Here is a 20,370-nt window from a genome sequence, read left to right on the forward strand (position 1 = left end):
TCTCTAGCTCCTCGTGATTTGATCCCTAAGTACTACAGCTGAAGCTCTTATTTGAGAGAGTAAGACACTCATTAGGGTAATTTGAGCTGTATCAAATTTGGCGCCGTTGACGGGGAGCTTTGATCGCCATTAGATTTAATTTTATCAAAATTAGGTTTTTCTTTTTTCTTTTTTCTGATTAAAATTTTTCTTGTCTTTTCAGGTACATGCCCAGCAGTACCAGAAGCAATAAGGGAAATCAACTACTATTCTCAGAAGATCCTGAACACTTGGAACATTCAATCCGCAAAGACCTATGCTCCGCAATACCGTCGACTGATATTCATGTTCAACCGTCGACCGATACTCAGACACCACCGTCGACCGATACTTGTGGGAACCGAAATTCGCACCGTCAATATTTTGTATATTTTAGGAAAGTAGGAAAACACTAATTTCCCAGAGGTCCCGGATTTCTGAGAAACCACACGTCAAGCAATCAGAACACGACAATAACGGAAAATAAAATATAAATTGTAAAAAAAGAGCAAGAAGGATTTTTATTCTGAATCTGCGTATGAGCGTAACAACAACAGGATAACGTGCTTCGGCTACGAGAGCTGTCGGCGAGATCCTAGTTCTAATACCCGAAGGTGGCTAAACCTAATTGACTCGGAGCTCGAAAAACAAAAACGGAAAGTTGCCTAAAATGCTCTTAGTGCTAAGTTGCTTTGGAAAAAGTGATCCCTCTATGCCTCTCGCCTTGAACTCCTTATATACTCCCTCCAAGGTCGGTTTACGCTTCCCCCTTTTGCACTTAAGCCGTCATAGTAGAAAAAATGGGAATATTCCATTTTTTCCGATCTTCATGATTATATGCGGAAAGTTTCCATTTTTTCCGTGGAAACTGATGCTTATCCTCCAAGCATAAACCGTCATAAGGTTTATGGGTTTTTTAAGAAATCGTAAGTGGGCCTCGAATCAAGTTTAGGACCCCTTTGGGCCGTATTTTTGATTTGAGACGTTTTTACGATTTCTCCGATAAAGTTAAGTTCCGCGGTTTTATCGTAAACCAAACGGACGAACCCATTTGATTGAGAGACCAAGAAACGGTTAGTCGCGAGTTACGGAGAACGGCTATACGGATAGTCGAGAATGCATAGTTTTACGTCGTATCGTCGTTTCAGAAGACTTTGGACGTTTCGGAGAATGATCGATATACGAACGCTCGATCGCTATAGCGACCGAGATCTATCCGCAGCTCGGTCGCTATAGCGACCGAGCTCTGTTCGGAGCTTGGTCGCTATAGCGACCGAGCTGTAATCGAAGCTCGGTCGCTATAGCGACCGAGCGTGATCTTGTGATCCGTTCGCTATAGCAACCGAGCTCTTGTTCGTGACCCGATTGCCATCGCGATCGGGTTTGTGCCGTGGACTGAGGTCCGTTGTCCGAGAGTTTGAGACCATCGCGAAGCTACGATTCTCTTAGGATGCTTGTTTGCGGATGTTCGGACCTTTAATAACAATTTTCCGTTTGTTTTAAGACATCGTTACTTTCTTAAATCGTTGATTTCTCAAGTCGTTGATTAAGAATTCGCTAATTTCTTAAGCCGTTGTTTAAGAAATCGTTGATTTCTTAAGTCGTTAATTAAGAAATCGTTGATTTTTTAAATCGTTGATTAAGAAATCGTCGTTTTAAAGAATCGTTGTCTTAACACAAGTTTTTTCCGCAAATTTTTCGTATAAGTTTTTCCTTTCCGGAAAACGTAAAAAATTCTTAAGTAAATAATTTTTAACGGAAATTTGGATGCCGACTTTGCCTTGTCCGATTTCGACCCCAACAGTTAGTCCCCCAGTGCAGTAGAATCGTGGGTTGACGAGATTCTGTCGTATGGTTTGGCGAGTTTAGGCGAGTTTTTAGGCCAAGTTGGTATCCAAAAGTCCGAACTTGAATAGTAAATCCTGATGTTTATAAAAGAGGGGGTAACTCTTTCATTTTTACTCACTCATCTTTCATAAGACTTTCTTTGAAGAATCCTTTCAAAAAAATTTTCTTTAGAAAGAAAATCCTTCACCAAAAATGTCAAAGTTGTTTAGAAGCGGAAAGAAGTCTTCTGAAAAAAAGACTCACGTGACTTCTTCTCCCTATTGCAATCAGGATGAAGAGCTCCTTGTCCCGAAAGCCGAGTTCGAGTTTCCTCCGAATGCGGCTGAATGTGATGTGTATTGGAAAGCAAGCAGTGATCGTATCAAACGTCCTGGGGAAGAAAAGTTTCCGATCTCACGATCTCGGAAAGCGGGGGCCCACCTACCGAGCAAGACCACCGACGTTTTCCTCGAGACGATTCGGAAGTTTGCTGGACTTCCGGATGCGGTTGAGTTCCGGATTCCTGAGTGCGGCGAAAACGCCGACCACCCTCCGGAAGGCTACTTCACGTGCTACGAGGCTGTTTTGATGCGTTGCCGTCTTTGGTTTCCGATCCCCGAGATTATTGTCCGTGTACTGGACTGTTTTCAGGTTTCTTTAAACCAACTGAGCCCTACGAGTTTCGAGATCCTTATCGGTCTCGTAATTCTGAGTCACGAGCGCGGCTTATCCCTTACCACCGACCATTTTGAGGCACTTCTGCGGGTGCAATACAACCAGGAGTCGGCCTCCTGGCGACTGACTCCTCGTACCATGATGCTGGTAGTCAGGGGAACTGTTTCCAATTTTAACAATTGGAAACAATTTTTCTTCTACGTCCAACTCAACGATTCGTCCGTCGAGGAGGAGTTCATTCCGATGTTCCGGACAGTTCTGAATTTATGTTTCCTCATGGAGTCCGGGGATTTATGATATAAACTTTTTGATACAAACTTTTTGATACAAACTTTTTGATACATAAATTTATGTTTCCTCATGGAGTCCGGGGATTCTATCAGTAAGAGGAGGAATCTCTCTGCCTAGGCCAGGTATGGATCACGCTAATGGTTGGTTTTAAGATTTTGAGATTAAATTTTGAAATTAACTAAATTTTTTGAATTTTAATTTAAGATTTAAAACTAAAGTACGATAATGTAGGAGTGTTGAATACAATATGTTAGTGTTTATATTTATAATTTGGAGTATAAGGTTTATGTGTAAAGTTTAGGGTATAAAGTGTAACTAAAGATATAAGGTTTGTGTTTTGGAAATTAAAGATTAAGTAAAAGGAATAACTTTGAGTTTAAGTATTTGATTTCTGATTATGGTATGAACAGATTATAGTTTTAAGGTTTATGTTTAGAGTTTAGAGATTAGAGTTTAAACATGTTTAGGGTTAAAGATTTCAAAGATTAGAAATTGATTTTTAATAGCAGTTCTCAAAACAATGCTATCTGAATGTGCTATCGAAAAAAGATAATTTTTGTAATGTTTTGGCGCGTGTCTACTTTACGCTTAAATATTGGCAGTATTAGTGATTTTATCTTCCCGCTTACTAATTTTACACGACAGCGTTAAAAAACTGCTATTAATCTAAATCCTTTTTTATTTTATTTTTCATAGCAGTTCGGAAAACAAAGTTATCATACTGTGCTATCAATACCACTTTTTCTTGTAGTGTATATATATTATACTACCCTTTTTTCCTTTCCTCTTTCATTTTAATGTGCATATCGTGTGATTTACATTCTTTGAACAATTGATTGCGAAATTTCTATTTGCAGCATTGCAACGAATGTTGAGATTGAGTTGCCTTACCAGCTGATGCATCTAACCCCACCGTTAGGACATCTCTAGGGTCTGCTTCTTATGCTCCTGAAAAAGATGCATTGGTCTGGAAAATCAAATCTTTCCCCGGGAACAAGGTATAGTGGATTCTTTTTCCCTTAATCCAGTTGAAACCAGCCATCTAACTTCTAGAAAAACAATATATGAGTACATGTTGAGGGCAGAGTTCCATCTTCCCAGTATAACTGCAGAAGAAGCAACACCTGAGAGAAAAGCTCCTATCTGTGTCAAGTTCGAGATCCCTTATTTCACTGTCTCAGGGATTCAGGTAAGCTTGCCCCCCTTGATAGTATTTTATCTCCAAATATTCTAAACGTAAAGCCCTCCCAATGTCTAAACTGCCTCTTCCATAACTGATTGAACTTTCATGTATATATGCTGTTTTATGGTGAAGGTTCAGTACCTAAAGATTATCGAGAAGAGCGGGTACCAAGCACTTCCATGGGTGAGATACATAACCATGGCTGGTTAGTACGAACTAAGACTCGTGTAAGGCTCATTAAGTTTTTCATCTTTTATGCCAATTGTGGATTCCCACATTCCTCTAGGGAATCAATGAAACGGAACAACACATGACAAACTTACAGAAAACAAATCGTTTTGAAACCTTTTTAGCGAATCAAATCTACCTTTAATTTGATTTAGTAGCCATATTCTTGTGAATTTATCTTTATGGTGTATATTTTTTTTACTTTACATACGGCTCTTTGTAGCTTTTTACGACATGGTTCCTTCTGTTTTTTCATTCCAGCTACATTCCGCCTTTGTTCTGTTGTTCGATCAATGTTAAATGATGAGGTTGTGGTATTTTGCTTTTGAAGCATATGTTATCTTATTTTGTCAAAATTTATATAATTACAATATACGAAAAAAACAAAGGTTATATCAAATTTTGTTTCTTTTTGGAGCAAACATCAGCAAGGTCAAGTCCTTCAGAAATTTGCACTCTAATATAATCACCTTAGAGACGCTCGAGAAGCATGTGGTCCTCGGATTGTGTAGAGGAGAAACCGTCTTGCTTTCCATGCATATCGTTCCCATCTTTATCTCAGAGATACTGCACCACACAATGTTGAATTCACGTAGATTGTCCATAGTTACTGGAAGTGAGATTCCAGCTGATTGAAAAAGCATACCTCTGATGGTTAGATGACTTGTTGCACACGACAACCTATGAAAGCTCAAAAATTGTGCCAAACCTGGTGGAAGATCGATCTCTATGGTTAATATTTCTAAATATTCCAAAGTTTGCAACTCCTCCAGTATATTGCAGTCCAACGAAAAACAAGAACGAGATAGATTCAATATCTTCAAGTTATACAGACTTGATAATATCCCATCAATATTTGAAAGGTTATATGTCTCCTCAAAATCCAACTGAATTAGCATTTTCAACTCTTGACTACTCCTAGGCAAATGACGTATACTTGTATATGACAAGTTGAAATATTGCAAGTTAACTAGTTGTGATATTCCATCCGGAAATTCAAAAAGATTTCCATTATATGATAGATCCAAAACAATTAGCCTTGGCATAGATCTGAAGTAAAGTTGCCAAATTCGCTTTGGGAGTAAAGCTCGTAAGAAATATTTATATGAATGTATATGAATGATACATTAATTTTTCTTTTCCATAATATGGTCTTATGTTAATCTTTTTCTTATTGAAATTGTTAAACCATAATGGCACTTGGTAACCAATAAAATGGTAACTAAAGGAGTCTAATTTCTTAATGACTTAACTAATGGACAAGTGATTCGTATTCTAGAAGTAATCTCACATTGTGACTCATGAAAACATGTGTCAATGTAAGAAGACATTTGAATTAAGTTCAATGCATCAAAGGAAAACAAGTTCAATGTATAAATGAACCATTCTAGAAGTATGAATCATTTTAGAACTATGAACATTTAGCTTGTCATTACTCAACTTTGATGGATGGTTGAGATTAGAGGATGAAACTTGCCAAGAAAGTAAGAAAGACTGGTGAGGAAGTAATCAAAACTTGATGAGGAAGCTAGGTCCCTCTCCCCACCTATAAATAGTTGGCTTTGGACCATTACAAAACAACATCAAGAAAATCTAAGAGAAACACATGAAGAAAGGTTGTAGGCAAGGGGAGAGAAGATCTAACTCCAACTTAAAGTTCAAGAGATTATCTTAGGGAGAGAAGGCTTAAGTCCAACTTAAAGATTAAGAGATCATCATCCATGATCAAAATCATTCAAGAAGATTTCCGCAATGATGAATTGAGGTATTCCGCAAATCCTTCTTGTAGTTCTATTATGTGATTAGTATAGATGTTAAAGATCTTAGGGTTCATGTAAAATCATGTTTACATGTGGTATCAGAGCCAATGGTTATAAACATCTAGCTAATCCGGAAAGTATAATAGATTTTTGATTTAGAGAATTAATGTAGATATATACTTAATTAATGAATATAAGATCTTAAATAATGTTTAAGTTTTTCGGTGTTAAAACCAATGAGAGTTTTCAGAAATCTTGAATCATACATTATATGTATGTATCCATTTCGATCTCTGAAATGAAAATTAATCAATGCATAAATTTTTCTATACATAAATCGTATAGAAATTAAATTAAGTAATTTGTGAATGATTTTTTTATAAAACAATATTTTCATAGAAAGAACAAAATTAGAGTTAAAGATATCACCACAGTGACTTAACTCTAAAATGATCTGCGAAATGAAAATTATTGTTCAAATAAGTATTTGATATTTTGAGTAATAAATAGTTACCCACAGGTAGACTATATACACAAAATACGATCAAATACTTATGGAGTGTTTTTATTGTGTGGATTAAGTATATCCACATATAGCTTAATTTGGGTAATTCGGTACATGACTCACAATGTTTTTCGAATACTATGATTATTGATGAAAATATGGTTGCTACCCACAAGAGCACCATAATTTCTTGACTTAAGTATTCAATATATATATATGTGTGTGTGTGTGTGTGTGTGTTGATTATGTTTTAAAAACCTAATTTAAACTTGTATATCTCAAAACTATAAATTTTCTAAAAGATTGTCATATAAAGTCTCGTTTATTCCAGTCCTTACCGGAACCGACTTCTCGGAATGAAAAGAGAAAGTTGAGTTCATATTAAGAGTACTATACTTGAATTTGACACTCCTTAGTGATGAGTCAAATCCAAAAATAGTATATAGTACATAGGACGAAAATAATTTTCATAAAGCTTAGGTGAAATGAATAGACTGAAATTATAATCTTAAGACGACAATAATAATAAACAAAAATTTCCTTATGATGGCTGAAAAAGCTAAAAATACCTTACATATATAGAAGAACGGTTTAAGTTTGCAAACAAATCCATAGTTGGGAAATTTATGGCAAATCTTACAACCATAAAAGAATAATGACATAAGTTCTATGCATGAATATTGCATTGAAATGACCTATCTTTCGGCTAAATTAAATAACTTAGGAATGAATGTGGAAGATTCATTTATTATCCAATTTATTCTAGATTTGCCTATTCTTAGTATGAGCCATTCCAAATTAATTATAACACCATTTATGTAAGACGGATGTTGAATTAATTGACTAACAAAATGGTCCAATAGGAGGCTCAGCTTGTCCGTAAAAGTATGAAAGTTGTCTATTATGTTCAAGAAGCTAGACTTAAGTAAGTCATAAAAGACCACCACTCATAATGAATATCAAGTATATGAGAAGGAAAAGGCAAAGAAAGATGACAGATGAAAAGATCTGAATTCTTCCAGAAAGATTGTGATAAAAGAAGAAAATAGTTCAAAAATGTAACCTTTTAAGTTCCGTAAGAGTTTTCGAATCTATTCTTATAATATTTTTCTAAAACTTGGTGGATGGATAATGGTACTAATGTACATGTAACTAATTCCATGCATGATTTATTTATGATCAAAACCATAAATTCAAGTGAAAACTAATTACTTATGGATTCGGAGACAAAGTGCTAGTTGAAGCTATTTGCACTCTTCATTATGAATAGTAGATTATGTTTGGATTTATTCCAAACAATTTATGTTCTATCTATTTTCCATAAGTTTTAGTTTCATTAAGAAAACTTGATAACTGGGGTTTTTAAATCGACTTAAAGAAATGGTTGTTTTTAATTTATTCTTGAACTCTAATTGAACCAGTTCAAGAATATTAGTTGATGGTATTTATTAGATAACATTGGCTGATTAACCTTTTAAAACACATCTAGTTATGCACATTAGAGGGAAATTAAAGCATAAAACACGTACGGATGATAAGTATCTCTTGTGGCATAAAAGAGGTAAATATATTTCTAATAAAAGAATTTAAAGGTTGAAAAAGATGGAATTGTTGTCAATCTTGATTTATCCAACAATAAAATGTGTATAAATTGCAATAGGGATAAGCAAAATAAAGACACTTAGAAATGAGCCACAAGGAAATACAAAGCTTCTTGAAACTATACATACAAATATTTGTAGACCCTTTGACGTTTTTAGAGGTGAAAAGTATTTCATTACCTTTATTGATGATTATTCACATTATTGTTATGTATATCTATTGCATGAAAGTATCTAATTTTGGATACATTACAAGTATTTATAATTAAAGTAGTTAGGAAATATTATATAAATGTGAAAATCATAGTGTCATATAATGGTGATGAATTTATGGCAATTATTATGAAAAGAGATTGTGTTTCGGATCTTTTGCCAAAATTTCTCCAAATTTTATCAAGCACACAACGTCTGATTCTCCATGGCATAACGGCATAGTTGGAAGGCATAACCGTACTCTTATGGAAATGGTTATATTGTCTAAACTATAGTACATGATCATAGAAACCAATAATGTCAGATTTTATAAGAATGATAACATTAGTGGGAGATAAAGTTTAAGAAATGGTCATTCAGGAATTCAACTTGTTGTTTACCCTAAATTGTGAATGTTGGAAATTCTCGTATTGTTCTAATGTTAAACAATGAGTACAACACAATGAAAGACCATATACTCCATGATGAAAACGTTGTCAATAATGATCAAGTACATGAAGTTAAAGAGGAACAAGCATTAAAAAGATCTACTTGTATAAGTAGATTTGCTATTTCCAATAGGTACTTTATCAAGTAAAATCTGAAGAATCGAATATTAAAGATCTGGTTTCTTATTCATAGCTATAAAAGAACTTAATTCTGATAAATGAATTGATGCCATAAAGGATGAAGTAATATCGATGGCTGAAAATGAAGTATGGGATCTCGTTCAATTATTTTTAGGACATAGAATATTCGAGAGTAAGTGGATCTGTAAGACCAAACTCGAATATCATGAAAATATTGAACGACCTAAGCCCGACTTGTAGCCAAAAGTTTCAATCGAAAAAGGCATCAATTAGACTAAGTCTTTTTCTCATGAGTCTATAAAATACTATTAGAATTATCATGGTCCTGGTATCTCACTATGTTCTTGAGTTCCATTGTGGATGAAAGAATTGCTTTTTTTTAAGGGTGACTTACAAGAAGTCTGTATGCATCAACCTAAAAGCTTCATAATCTAAGTATGGAGGAGGACATAGTCTACAAACTAAATAAACCAACTTATGAACTAAAACAAAACTTGAGAAATGGTATCTAAAGTTTGATGAAATCATTAAGGAATTGGTTTTTGAGAAACATAGATCCATGTATATACCTCAAGATCAGTGGGAGTAGTTCATAGTTTTTGGTTATGTATGTTGATGAAATCTTATTGGCCAGCAGTGATCTTGGTCTATTAAATGAGACCAAGAATCATCTCTCTAAGACTTTGTAATGAAAGATATGGGCTAGGCAACTTCTGTGATCGGGATTGAAATTTTCTGTGGCAGATCACTTGAAAGTGAGTTGTCTAAGAAAGCATATATTGACAAAGTTCTTGAGAGTTATGGCATGATAATGTGTTCTTCTAGTATTGTTCCCATGCAGAAAAGTGATAAGCTTGCTCTTAAGCAATGTACGCATAACGAAGTGGAAGTTAAAGAAAAGAAAAGTTTAGAACAAATTTTGAGATATCTAAAGAGAACAAGAAATCACTTGCTCACAGATAAGAAATCAACACACCACAGGTGGTTGGATTTTAAAACTCAGATTTAATGGATATAATGGGTACTAAACATTACAATTTTAGCAATGTGTATCTCATCGAATGATACCTTATTATGGAAAAGCTTATAGTTGTAATTGCTTTAACGTCCAATAAAGATGCTGTGTGTGGAAAATTTAATAGGCTTCTACAAATTTAATTATGATTGCAAAAAAATATCTTTGAGTTTCAGATCGTAAGTGTTCGACTCTTTAAGTGATAATGAAATATGCAATCATATTTTTAAATAAGACATGATATCTAAAGGATCCAAGTATATGGACATTAAGATCAGTATATGTCATTTATATAAGATTTCAAAAGAGAAAAGTTTGTCATCATGCATATATGCACTAAACTTATGGTCACAGACATACTTACGAGGTCTAATGGATAGCTATTAAAGTTGTCTGATTGTGCTTAGCATATATTTGACAATGTATATGAGCTCTTAACGACTTTTGAATCTTTTGCATTCCATTTCCAATGTGCACACCAATTATTTGTGGTTGGATTTATGATAACGGAATGAGTCTTTATATAAGACATAAAAGGGACCATTATGATGACTCCTACTTATGGTTTAACTATGATAGTAATCAATGTAATAGTGCATGGAATGAATCATGTTGCAAAATAATATGTGCCCGCCATGTCTCTCATTGTTTGCTAGATTATCTAAGACAACTATGATGACCGAATAAAAATAAGGATTTAACAAATAACCCTAGCCTTATGATTCTCAATAAGAAATATTTATATGCAAACACCAAGTGGGAGAATGTAAGAAATATTTATATGAATGTATATGAATGATACATTAATATTTCTTTCCCATAATGTGGTCTTATGTTAATCTATTTCTTATTGAAATTGTTAAATCATAATGGCACTTGGTAACCAATAAAATGGTAACTAAAGGAGTTTAACTTCCTAATGACTTAACTAATGGACAAGTGATTCATGTCCTAGAAGTAATCTCACATTGTGACTCATGAAAACATGTGTCAATGTAAGAAGGCGTTTGAATTAAGTTCAATGCATCAAAGGAAAGCAAGTTCAATGTATAAATAAATCATTCTAGAAGTATGAACACTTGTCATTACTCAACTTTGATGGATGGTTGAGATTAGAGGATAAAACTTGTCAAGGAAGTAAGAAAGACTTGGTGAGGAAGTAAGAAAGACTTGGTGAGGAAGTAATCAAAACTTGATGAGGAAGCTACGTCCCTCTCCCCACCTATAAATAGTTAGCTTTGGACCAAAGCAACATCAATAAAATCTAAGAAAAACATACAAAGAAATGTTGTAGGCAAGGTGAGAGAAGATCTAACTCCAACTTAAAGTTCAAGAGATATTCTTAGGAAGAGAAGGCTTAAGTCCAACTTAAAGATCAAGAGATCATCATCCATGATCAAAACCATTCAAGAAGATTTCTGCAATGATGAATTGAGGTATTCCGCAAATCTTTCTTATAGTTCTATTATGTGATTAGTATATATGTTAAAGATCTTAGGATTCATGTAAAATCATGTTTACAAAATTGTGAGTTCGAGACATTAAGGACTGCTAGAGAGATGGTGAATCTTGTTCTTCATCAGTGACATTCTTCTTACAACCTTCCAATTCTCAACCTTTGGCCTTTCATCTAACTCAATATTTGCACGCACAGTGAAAACACTCTTTTTGTATTCCCAAATCAGATGCAATCCATAAGGCCATCTCACGAACTACATCATTCATCCATCTCAGCCCTTTCTATGCCTTCACTTCCATCTATAATACCTTCGCATATCCGTAAGCTTATGAACTTGTCTTTAAGAATTTTATCATCCTCGGGAAATTAAGCGCAATATAGCAAACACGTTTTGACATCCCCACCATTAAGGTTATCATGGCTATACTTCAAAAGTAGAAGGACTTTATCTTTCATGCCAGAAAACTCTATCGCATATGAATTCAAAACATCTATACTATAACACCATTCTTGTATGGTTCTCTTGCATGGCATTGCTTCTCCTACGACACTAAGTGCCAATGGTAGGCCAAAACATTCTCTAGCAACTTTTCTTGCAAGTTTGGGGTCCCTGGATCCCCAAATCGCTTCTTAGTGTTATTTATCCAAACTTCTTTTCGAACAAATCAAATGCGTCATTTTCCGACTCATATAAAGTTCGGTTTATGCCAATTGTGATTGTCAAATTTCATGGGGAATCCCTTGAATCAATTAAAGAAAGCAGGATAGGACAAACGGAGAGAAAATGAGCACATTTTGACACCATCCCCATGACATGGTTCTTTTTTTTCCACTCCCAGGATTTATTGTTTACAAAGGTTTCTCTTGAAAGAAAAGAAAGTATGCTTTGGCGGCTTAAAAATGAGTTTTTTGCATAGAGTGCATACCTTCGGACATGCACCTTTATATTTGCAACTAGAATAAGACCCGCGCCTTACGCGGGATGAAGTTTTTATTTTCTTTATGTTTTAGAGAATGAAACATCTTAAACCAAAAAACATAATTATTTAGTTTGAGATCATATTATATATTATACGAATTTTAGAGTCATGTTGTCAAAAAAGTCATTTATTAAAAAATATTATATATTTAAATAAAAGAATAAAAAATAAAAGAATAAAAACGTTTCTATCATCTAATAAAATAATCAAATCTAGAATTAATATCAAAACTCTAAATTTTGAAAATAAAAATAAAAAACAAAACTGAAGCACAAAATAAAAGGTTTTCTATTATTCCATATTTAGTGTTTATCAAATTCATATGTCTTCGATTGAACACAACTCTGTTTGTCTAACGATAAAAAAAAATTGTAAAGAATGTCAACTAATTGTTGTCTATAAAATTTATAATTTTTACTTCAATTTAGTCAAGTTATAATAAAACAAAGAGATAAAAAAGACTAAGAAAATAAGAAGCCTTAGTTGTAGTGAATTGTTACTTAATTATAGTTCAAGTGGTTTATAAATTATAATTATAGTTCAACTTATATAACAAATAGATATTTATACGTTTTTATAAACATATACATATTTACATATTTCTACTTTTGATCGGTTTTATTCGGTTTAATCGGTTATAAACCAAATCATATCTAAATAATATGGTTTTATTAAAATCACATCCATTCGGTTTGTATGGTATATGCCAAAAAAAATCATATTATCTATTTATGTTCGGTTCAGTTCGGTACTATTCGGTTTTAGCATATTGAAAAACCTTAATTTGAATATTAGTTGGTTTTCGGTTGTTTTTTATCATATCTTAATATCTTATTATTGAATTAGATTTTAAATTGATATTTTTTGGAACCTTACATGTGAGTTTTATATTAAAAACAAAACATAAGTACAAGTACGTAATGTGAACAAATTTATGTAAAGTGTGAATGTTTATTCTCAAATCATTGTGAAACTGACACATGTCCATTATAGTGTAAACACATTTCTTAGAATGCTTCTCCTTTAATATATAGGAGATCAAAGGTTTGACTATATACATTCGTTGAGCTTATACTAGGTTCTCTAACCAATGTATACAATTTATGTTGATTTTAATTAAAATATGTGATAAGAAAATGATATAAGAAAACGTTTTCTAAAGTACATCAAATACATTTATACTTGCTCAAATACATAGAATTTATCAAGACAACGATAATGCATCCTTTATTTTTATTTTTTAATGAGACTAATGAGGAGAGGGCAAGGTTAGAAACAATCTTCAACTAGTTGAGCAAGTTAGATTTGTTGTCCAAGCACTCATTTTTATCTTTAGCCTTCTCTGCCTCACTGAATAGAGAATCCACAAAAGCCTCCATGTTCCTATCTGCTAACCCTCTTTCTCTACCCGCTTTAATCGCTAAACGCTTCCATTTCTCGGCGTTTTCCCTCAGCTCCACAGACTTCCCTTCCATCACTGCTTCGAAACATCGTCTTATCTCTCCTCTCTCCACCAATCCTTCCTCGTTCTCTCTCACCCTCACACCTGTCCTCCATAAATCCTCCAAAAGCTTTGCGTTGGTTGGTTGATCTGACCACATAGGAAACGCCACCACCGGAAGGCCGAGAACCAAGCTCTCAAGCGTTGAGCTCCATCCACAATGAGTCAAAAAGCAACCTACAGCTTTATGTCTTAAAACCTCCACCTGCGAACACCATGACACAATCATACCAATCTCATCGAGCTCGTGTCTGAAACCAGCTATCTTCTCAATCTCCGTCTCCTCCTCTCCTTCTATTTTTGCTTCTCTGTTTGATTTATCAGTTATAACCCACAAAAATGGTATTTTACATTCTATCAGAGCTCTCGCTAGTTCCTCTATTTGCTTCTTGGACAACTCAACCATTGTTCCGAAAGAAACGTAAATAACAGAAGACTCTGTTTTCGAGTCTAGCCAAAGTGAATAACTACTTTGATCTCTAACTGATTCGCTCTTTGTGAAAACATCTGGAGGAAGTAAAGGGCCAACGGCCACCATTTCGATATTCGGGATAGCGGTTAAGGCTTTGGGCTCCAGCGAATCGAATGTGTTGACGAGGACCTTCACGTTGGATTCTTCTTTGAGACACTCCATCAAGTCTAGATACACTGCTTGTGCCGTGTTGCTAGTGTTTGAAGGTGAGAGGAAAGAAGGAAGATCACGGGTTTCTAGTGTAAGAAGATTCCGGAACTCGAAGAAACCCGAGTTAGTTCTGGTCGAGTGGTTGTAATAAAGGTTGAACGCCAAAGCGGGTTGGATCCATAGGAGAACAGAGGGAAGGTGATACCTACGCGCCAATTTTGGAACCCAACTGGGAAGTATCGTGTAGATCACGCAAGCCACGGGAGAGTCTCCATTTCGGTTTGCTTCGATGAACTCGGATAGCGTTTTATCGCCGTTATGTTCGAGGTTCAGGAGACGTTTCTGGACGTCTTCAGTGGTGGAGATGACCCCGTCGTCGTATCCATCAGAGAAGGTAAGGAGAGAGAGGTTGTACAAGTTGTCGAGGTTTAGGATATTAGAACAATGATAGATGGAGAGGCACGTGGCTAAAGTGACACGTGCACTGGTGGTTCTTATGAGTCTATGAGCAAAACGGAGGGCTGGGTTCACGTGACCTTGCGCTGGATACGTTACCAATAGAAAATGCGGTGGTGCCATTTCTTTAGCTCCACCAAAGTGACTTTGAGAACTTGTGTTGTGTATCCTTGAGAATGTGTTGTGTATCCTTGTGAAATTGTGTTGTTGTATATATATATTTATAAACAAAAATACGACTGAGCAACTGGGATTTTATTAGGTGTTTGTAACATGAACTATAACATGTGTTACCTGGTTTACCGCTTTTAGCGTGATCCACGATCTACGCCATGATGGATATCATAACTTCTCGCCTGTCTAGCTTTTCCAAAGTCAAGTCTATTTTTTTTTAAGTCAACCTAATGATACCTTATATTATATTCTTTTCGTTTCATATTAAATATCGTTTTATCTTTTAAATTTTGTTTCATTATAAATGTTATTTTACACTTTCAATGTATATTTTAAACAAACTTTCCAATATTTTTCTAATTTTTAATTCATTAATTAATAAAACCAAACAAAAATTTATATTAAATAAACATAAAATAGACCTATAATACTCTCCCCCATTTTCCTTTTAACATTTATTTAAATCAGCAAATTAAATAAGACCTATAATTTACCAGTCAGACTATCTAAATCCAAAATTATATTCACCCGTTAAATTTGGATCTAGTCCTGAAAATCTAAAAATCAACTAAGTATTTTTAAGTTTTGCTCATTCTTCATATTTCTCCAAGTGTGTTACTTACATTTGGAGAGTATGTAAGTGTGTTATTTACATTTGGAGAGTATGTTATTTACATTTAAAGAATTTAGATTAACATGTCATAAATTTCTTAAGTGAACATTAATGATTAATCGACAATAACACTACTGCAATACTAGCATTGAATTTGAATCATTATAACACATATATAACTCTTATAATGACGATATTATGATATGATCGAAACATTTAAAAATATATATCTTATACAAAATTAAAATTTAATTATTTAATTATTTTTTGTTAATTTTACTAGATAATAAAAAATTTATAAAATTTTAAATTTTCTAAAAAAATACTTTTATAAAACGATTATTTTTTTACATGTATATGTGGCATCTTGGTCAGAAAAATTAGTTGAGATAGCATCTTTTTTTTTTTGTCATCAGCAGAAACAAAAAACTCTCATATTGACTCGGAAGCCCAAGCCGGTAACTCTGAGTCCATGTGAACGACAAAAGACGGTTGCATCCTGGCACTACGTGCTAGTCGATCCGCCTGCAGATTTTGTGTTCGTGGTACATGAATAATCTCTGAGTTGATGAGCACGTCCTTTAGGGTCTTTATATCTTCTAGATAACTTGCAAAAGCTGGCCATTCCTCTGGTTCCGAAACCATCTTTACCAATTGGGAACAATCCGTTGCAAACGTAACCCTGAACTGACGTAAATTTCTCATTCATTCCATAGCCCATATCAGCGCCTCCACTTCTGAATGAAGTGGGGATAGACTCGCTCTAACATTCCGTGCCCCCATCAGACTATCAAATCCTTCCAAAGAACTATACCAGCCTTGTCCCGAAAATTTATCTTTATCCTTCCATGAACCATCGAGAAAACACCATCTCCCTACTCGGACTCCTGGAGTATTTCCGGCGACCTGCCGGACCTGAACCTGTGAATTCACAATTTGTGCATCGTTCCATAATGTGGATTCTGTCTCAGCCAATCTTAACGTGTCCCTCGGATCAACATCCAAATTACTGAAAACCTTAAGATTTCTCCCTTTCCAAATGTACTATAATATCCAACCAAACTGATGAATTTCCAATTTTGGCTCAATTCTCCAAAATAAATAATCCATATTTGTAAATAGAGATAGATAGGGGAATAAAGTTGAGTTTGATGGAATCTGTGAAAGAGCCCATACCTGACGCGCCGGTGGACACTCAAAAAACACATGATTTATAGTATCCTCGGGAGCGCCACATCTATCACACCATATATCTCCTTTTAATCCTCTTGCTTGCAAATTCTTCTTTACCGCTATGCATCCTGATACCAATTGCCACAAGAAATGTTTCATTTTTGGTGGACATTTAACTTTCCAGCAATATGCTTTCAAAATATCAACTGTGGGGCCAACCACTGTCAATGGTTTCTCCTTGTCAGGATACACTCTCTCCACTTGATATCCTGATTTCACCGAATATTTTCCATTGTTGGTAAAATGCCATCCATCCCTATCCCTCAAGTTAGCCTTACTCAGAGGTATACTTTCGATAATTTTGATGTCCTGAGGATCCACGAGAGTCCGTAGTGCCTGCAAATTCCACGTTCTTGAAGTTGAATCAATGAGGGAATCAACTGTCAGATCCGGATAAGTAACATGTAGATTTTTGTTTGCTGGTCTCGGGCGAGTGGATGGAATCCAGGGATCGTTCCATACTGAAATAGAAGATCCTGAACCCACCCTTTTAATTAGTCCTTTGCTAACCAGAGATCTAGCTGAAATAATACTCCTCCAGCCATACGATGGGGAATATGAACGGATCGGTTCTAGGGGTGAGGCATTCCTAAAGTACCGTCCTTTAAATACTCTTGAAAATAAAGTATTAGGCTTCTCTATCAAGCGCCACAGCTGCTTACCAAGCATTGCCGTATTGAAATCCACAAAATCTTTGAATCCCAGTCCACCTTCTACCTTACTTAGAACTAGCTTGTCCCAAGATTTCCAATACATACCCTTAGTGTTTCCACCTGGACTCCACCAAAATTGGGCCACTGCACTCGTTAGTTTCTTTACAGTCGCTTTTGGTAGTCTATAACAAGACATCACATGATTTGGCAATGCCGTTACCACTGATTTAATGATCACCTCCTTGCCCCCCTTAGTGAAGAACTTAAAAGTCCAACCATTTACCCTGCTATTTAAACGTTCCTGAATAAATCCAAAGACCTGTATTTTAGATCCACCAATGTTCTCTGGTAATCCTAAGTAAGATCCCATTCCGCCCAGATTCTGAATACCCAAGATATCTCTTAGCTCTTGTCTACTAGCTTCCTCAATTTTGTGGCCAAATTGGATCGATGATTTTTCAAAATTTATTTGTTGACCAGAAACCGCTTCATATTCCTTTAAAATCCTAAGGATGGTTTGACATTCTTCCTTCTGTGCCTTGCAGAAGAAAAGACTATCATCTGCAAAAAGCAAATGAGATATAGATGGACATGCTCTAGCCACCTTCATTCCGGTGAGTTGTTTCCCTCTCTCAGCCTTCTTTATATTAGCAATCAAAGCTTCAGTACACATAATGAATAAATAAGGCGATAACGGGTCCCCTTGACGTAAACCTCTGTGGGGAATAATGAGACCCCGAGGTTGTCCATTTAATAAAACCTGGTACTGTACCGAAGATATACATCCCATCATCAATTTTATCCAGTGCGAATCAAAGCCCATTCTATGCAGAAGAGCTTGAATAAAATCCCATTCAACCCTATCATACGCTTTACTCATATCCGTTTTGATTGCCATAAACTTTCCTTGGCATGCCTTATTAGTCCGCAGTCCATGAAACATTTCCTGAGCAATGAGAATATTATCCGAGATCAGCCTTCCTGCCACAAATGCCGATTGTGTCTCTGATATCAGTGTTGGGAGACAAAGCTTCAGTCTCTGGCATAACACTTTCGAGATAATCTTATACCCAACATTACATAAGCTGATCGGTCTTATCTCCGTCATCCTTGTTGGCCTTTCCTTCTTTGGGATCATGCATATGTTTGTAATATTAAGCCTGGAATCCATTTCTCCTGAGACCAAGAAATCATTTACCATATCCACTAAATCTTTCTTTATTATATGCCAAGAGTGTTGGAAAAACAAAGCAGTCATTCCATCTGGCCCGGGTGCCTTCTCGGGATGCATCATAAACAGAGCATGTCTAACCTCCTCCTCTGTCGCCAATTTTATCAACATTTGGTTCGTCTGACTAGTAATACTTGGTGTAATCTCCTGAAGAAAATCCTCGAACTCTGATGGAGAAGTGGTAGTAAATAGATCCCCAAAATAGTCTACAGCCACCTTCTCAATACCTTGCTCCTCTGTAATCCAATTTCCCCCTTCATCATAAAGTCCTACAATCCTATTTCGAATCCGACGTTGTTTGGTTAGAGCATGATAAAATTTAGTACTGCGATCCCCAGCCGTGTTCCATGTATTCCTACTTTTCTGTTGCCAATACTCCTCCTCATCCTTATATGCATCTTGCAGTTTTTTCGAGATCTCCATTATCTCTTCCTGAGACCTATTATCATCCGTTTGAACCTCATCCAAAGCTTTCTGAAGATCTGCTATTTTATCCTTTCCATATGGTGGATTATTCTTTCGCCATTTAGCTACCTCGTGACGGCAGTTGGTTATTTTGGTGACAATATCCACCGCCTCATCTCCATCATTTTCCTTCCATCCCATAGTGATGGATTCCATAAGACCATCTTGACCTATCCACCGTTTATCAAAACGAAATTGTCCCTTTCTTCTTTGAATTTTGTCGTCGAGAAAGGCCACCACCGGCCTATGATCTGACCCGACCATTCCTAAATATTCTGTATAAGAAACTGGGAAGAGCGTATGCCAATCTTCATTCGCTAGAGCCCGATCCAATCTACATCTAATTGTCATTGCTCCTTTTCCTTTACCTCTTCTTCCTTGCCATGACATTTTGTTCCCCCTAGCCGGAAATTCGAGTAAACCACAATTTCGTATCATATTATTAAAAGGAACAAAAGAGTCAGGACTCCGCAAAGAACCCCCCTCTTTTTCATGGTTTCCGGTGATCTCATTTAAGTCTCCAATAATAAACCAGGGATCATTTCGTGCTAGCCCATATCTAGTCAGCCGTTCCCAAACTTGTTCTCGTAACTTTTGGACAGGATCACCATATACAAAAGTTAGAAAAACTATTTTCCCTCTTTACCACTGCCTCCACATCAATCATCCGGTTACTAGAATATAGAATCTTGACCTGAAACTCGTTATTATAATAGAGAGCTAAACCACCACTTTCTACCGACCGGATCCACCGTTACCATACTATCATAACCAAAATGTGATTGAAACCCAGTCAGAAATTCAAAATCTTGCTTTGTTTCAGACAAGAATAGAAAATCCGGTTTATATTTTTTGCCAAATTTCCCGAAGATAACTTATAGTCCATTTGCTTCCCGCGCCGCGACAATTCCAACTTAGTACTTTCATTAAAAAAAAAAAAAAAATTAAAATGAGGCTCCACCGAGCTGGGAATTGTGGAGATAATGAACTCCTATGGAATTTCCATTCTAAAAACCAGACACCTCGTTTGTTGTCCCTTCCACCAATCCCATCTTTGCACACCTTTTATTTTTCATGAAAGTTAAATTCAACCAAGAC

General features: G+C 35.5%; 1 protein-coding gene across 1 annotated transcript; it reads right to left on the reverse strand.

The window, feature by feature from the left end:
- Positions 1–13,434: 13,434 nt before the first annotated feature.
- On the reverse strand, positions 13,435–15,271 carry LOC130511561 (UDP-glycosyltransferase 75B2-like). Its single transcript, XM_057008713.1, has one exon. It carries the CDS (start codon positions 15,024–15,026, stop codon positions 13,611–13,613), a length of 1,416 nt encoding a protein of 471 aa, XP_056864693.1. The 5' UTR covers positions 15,027–15,271; the 3' UTR covers positions 13,435–13,610.
- Positions 15,272–20,370: the final 5,099 nt, after the last annotated feature.

This window comes from Raphanus sativus, chromosome 4, assembly GCF_000801105.2.
Source record: "Raphanus sativus cultivar WK10039 chromosome 4, ASM80110v3, whole genome shotgun sequence".
Classification (NCBI taxonomy): Eukaryota; Viridiplantae; Streptophyta; class Magnoliopsida; order Brassicales; family Brassicaceae; genus Raphanus; species Raphanus sativus.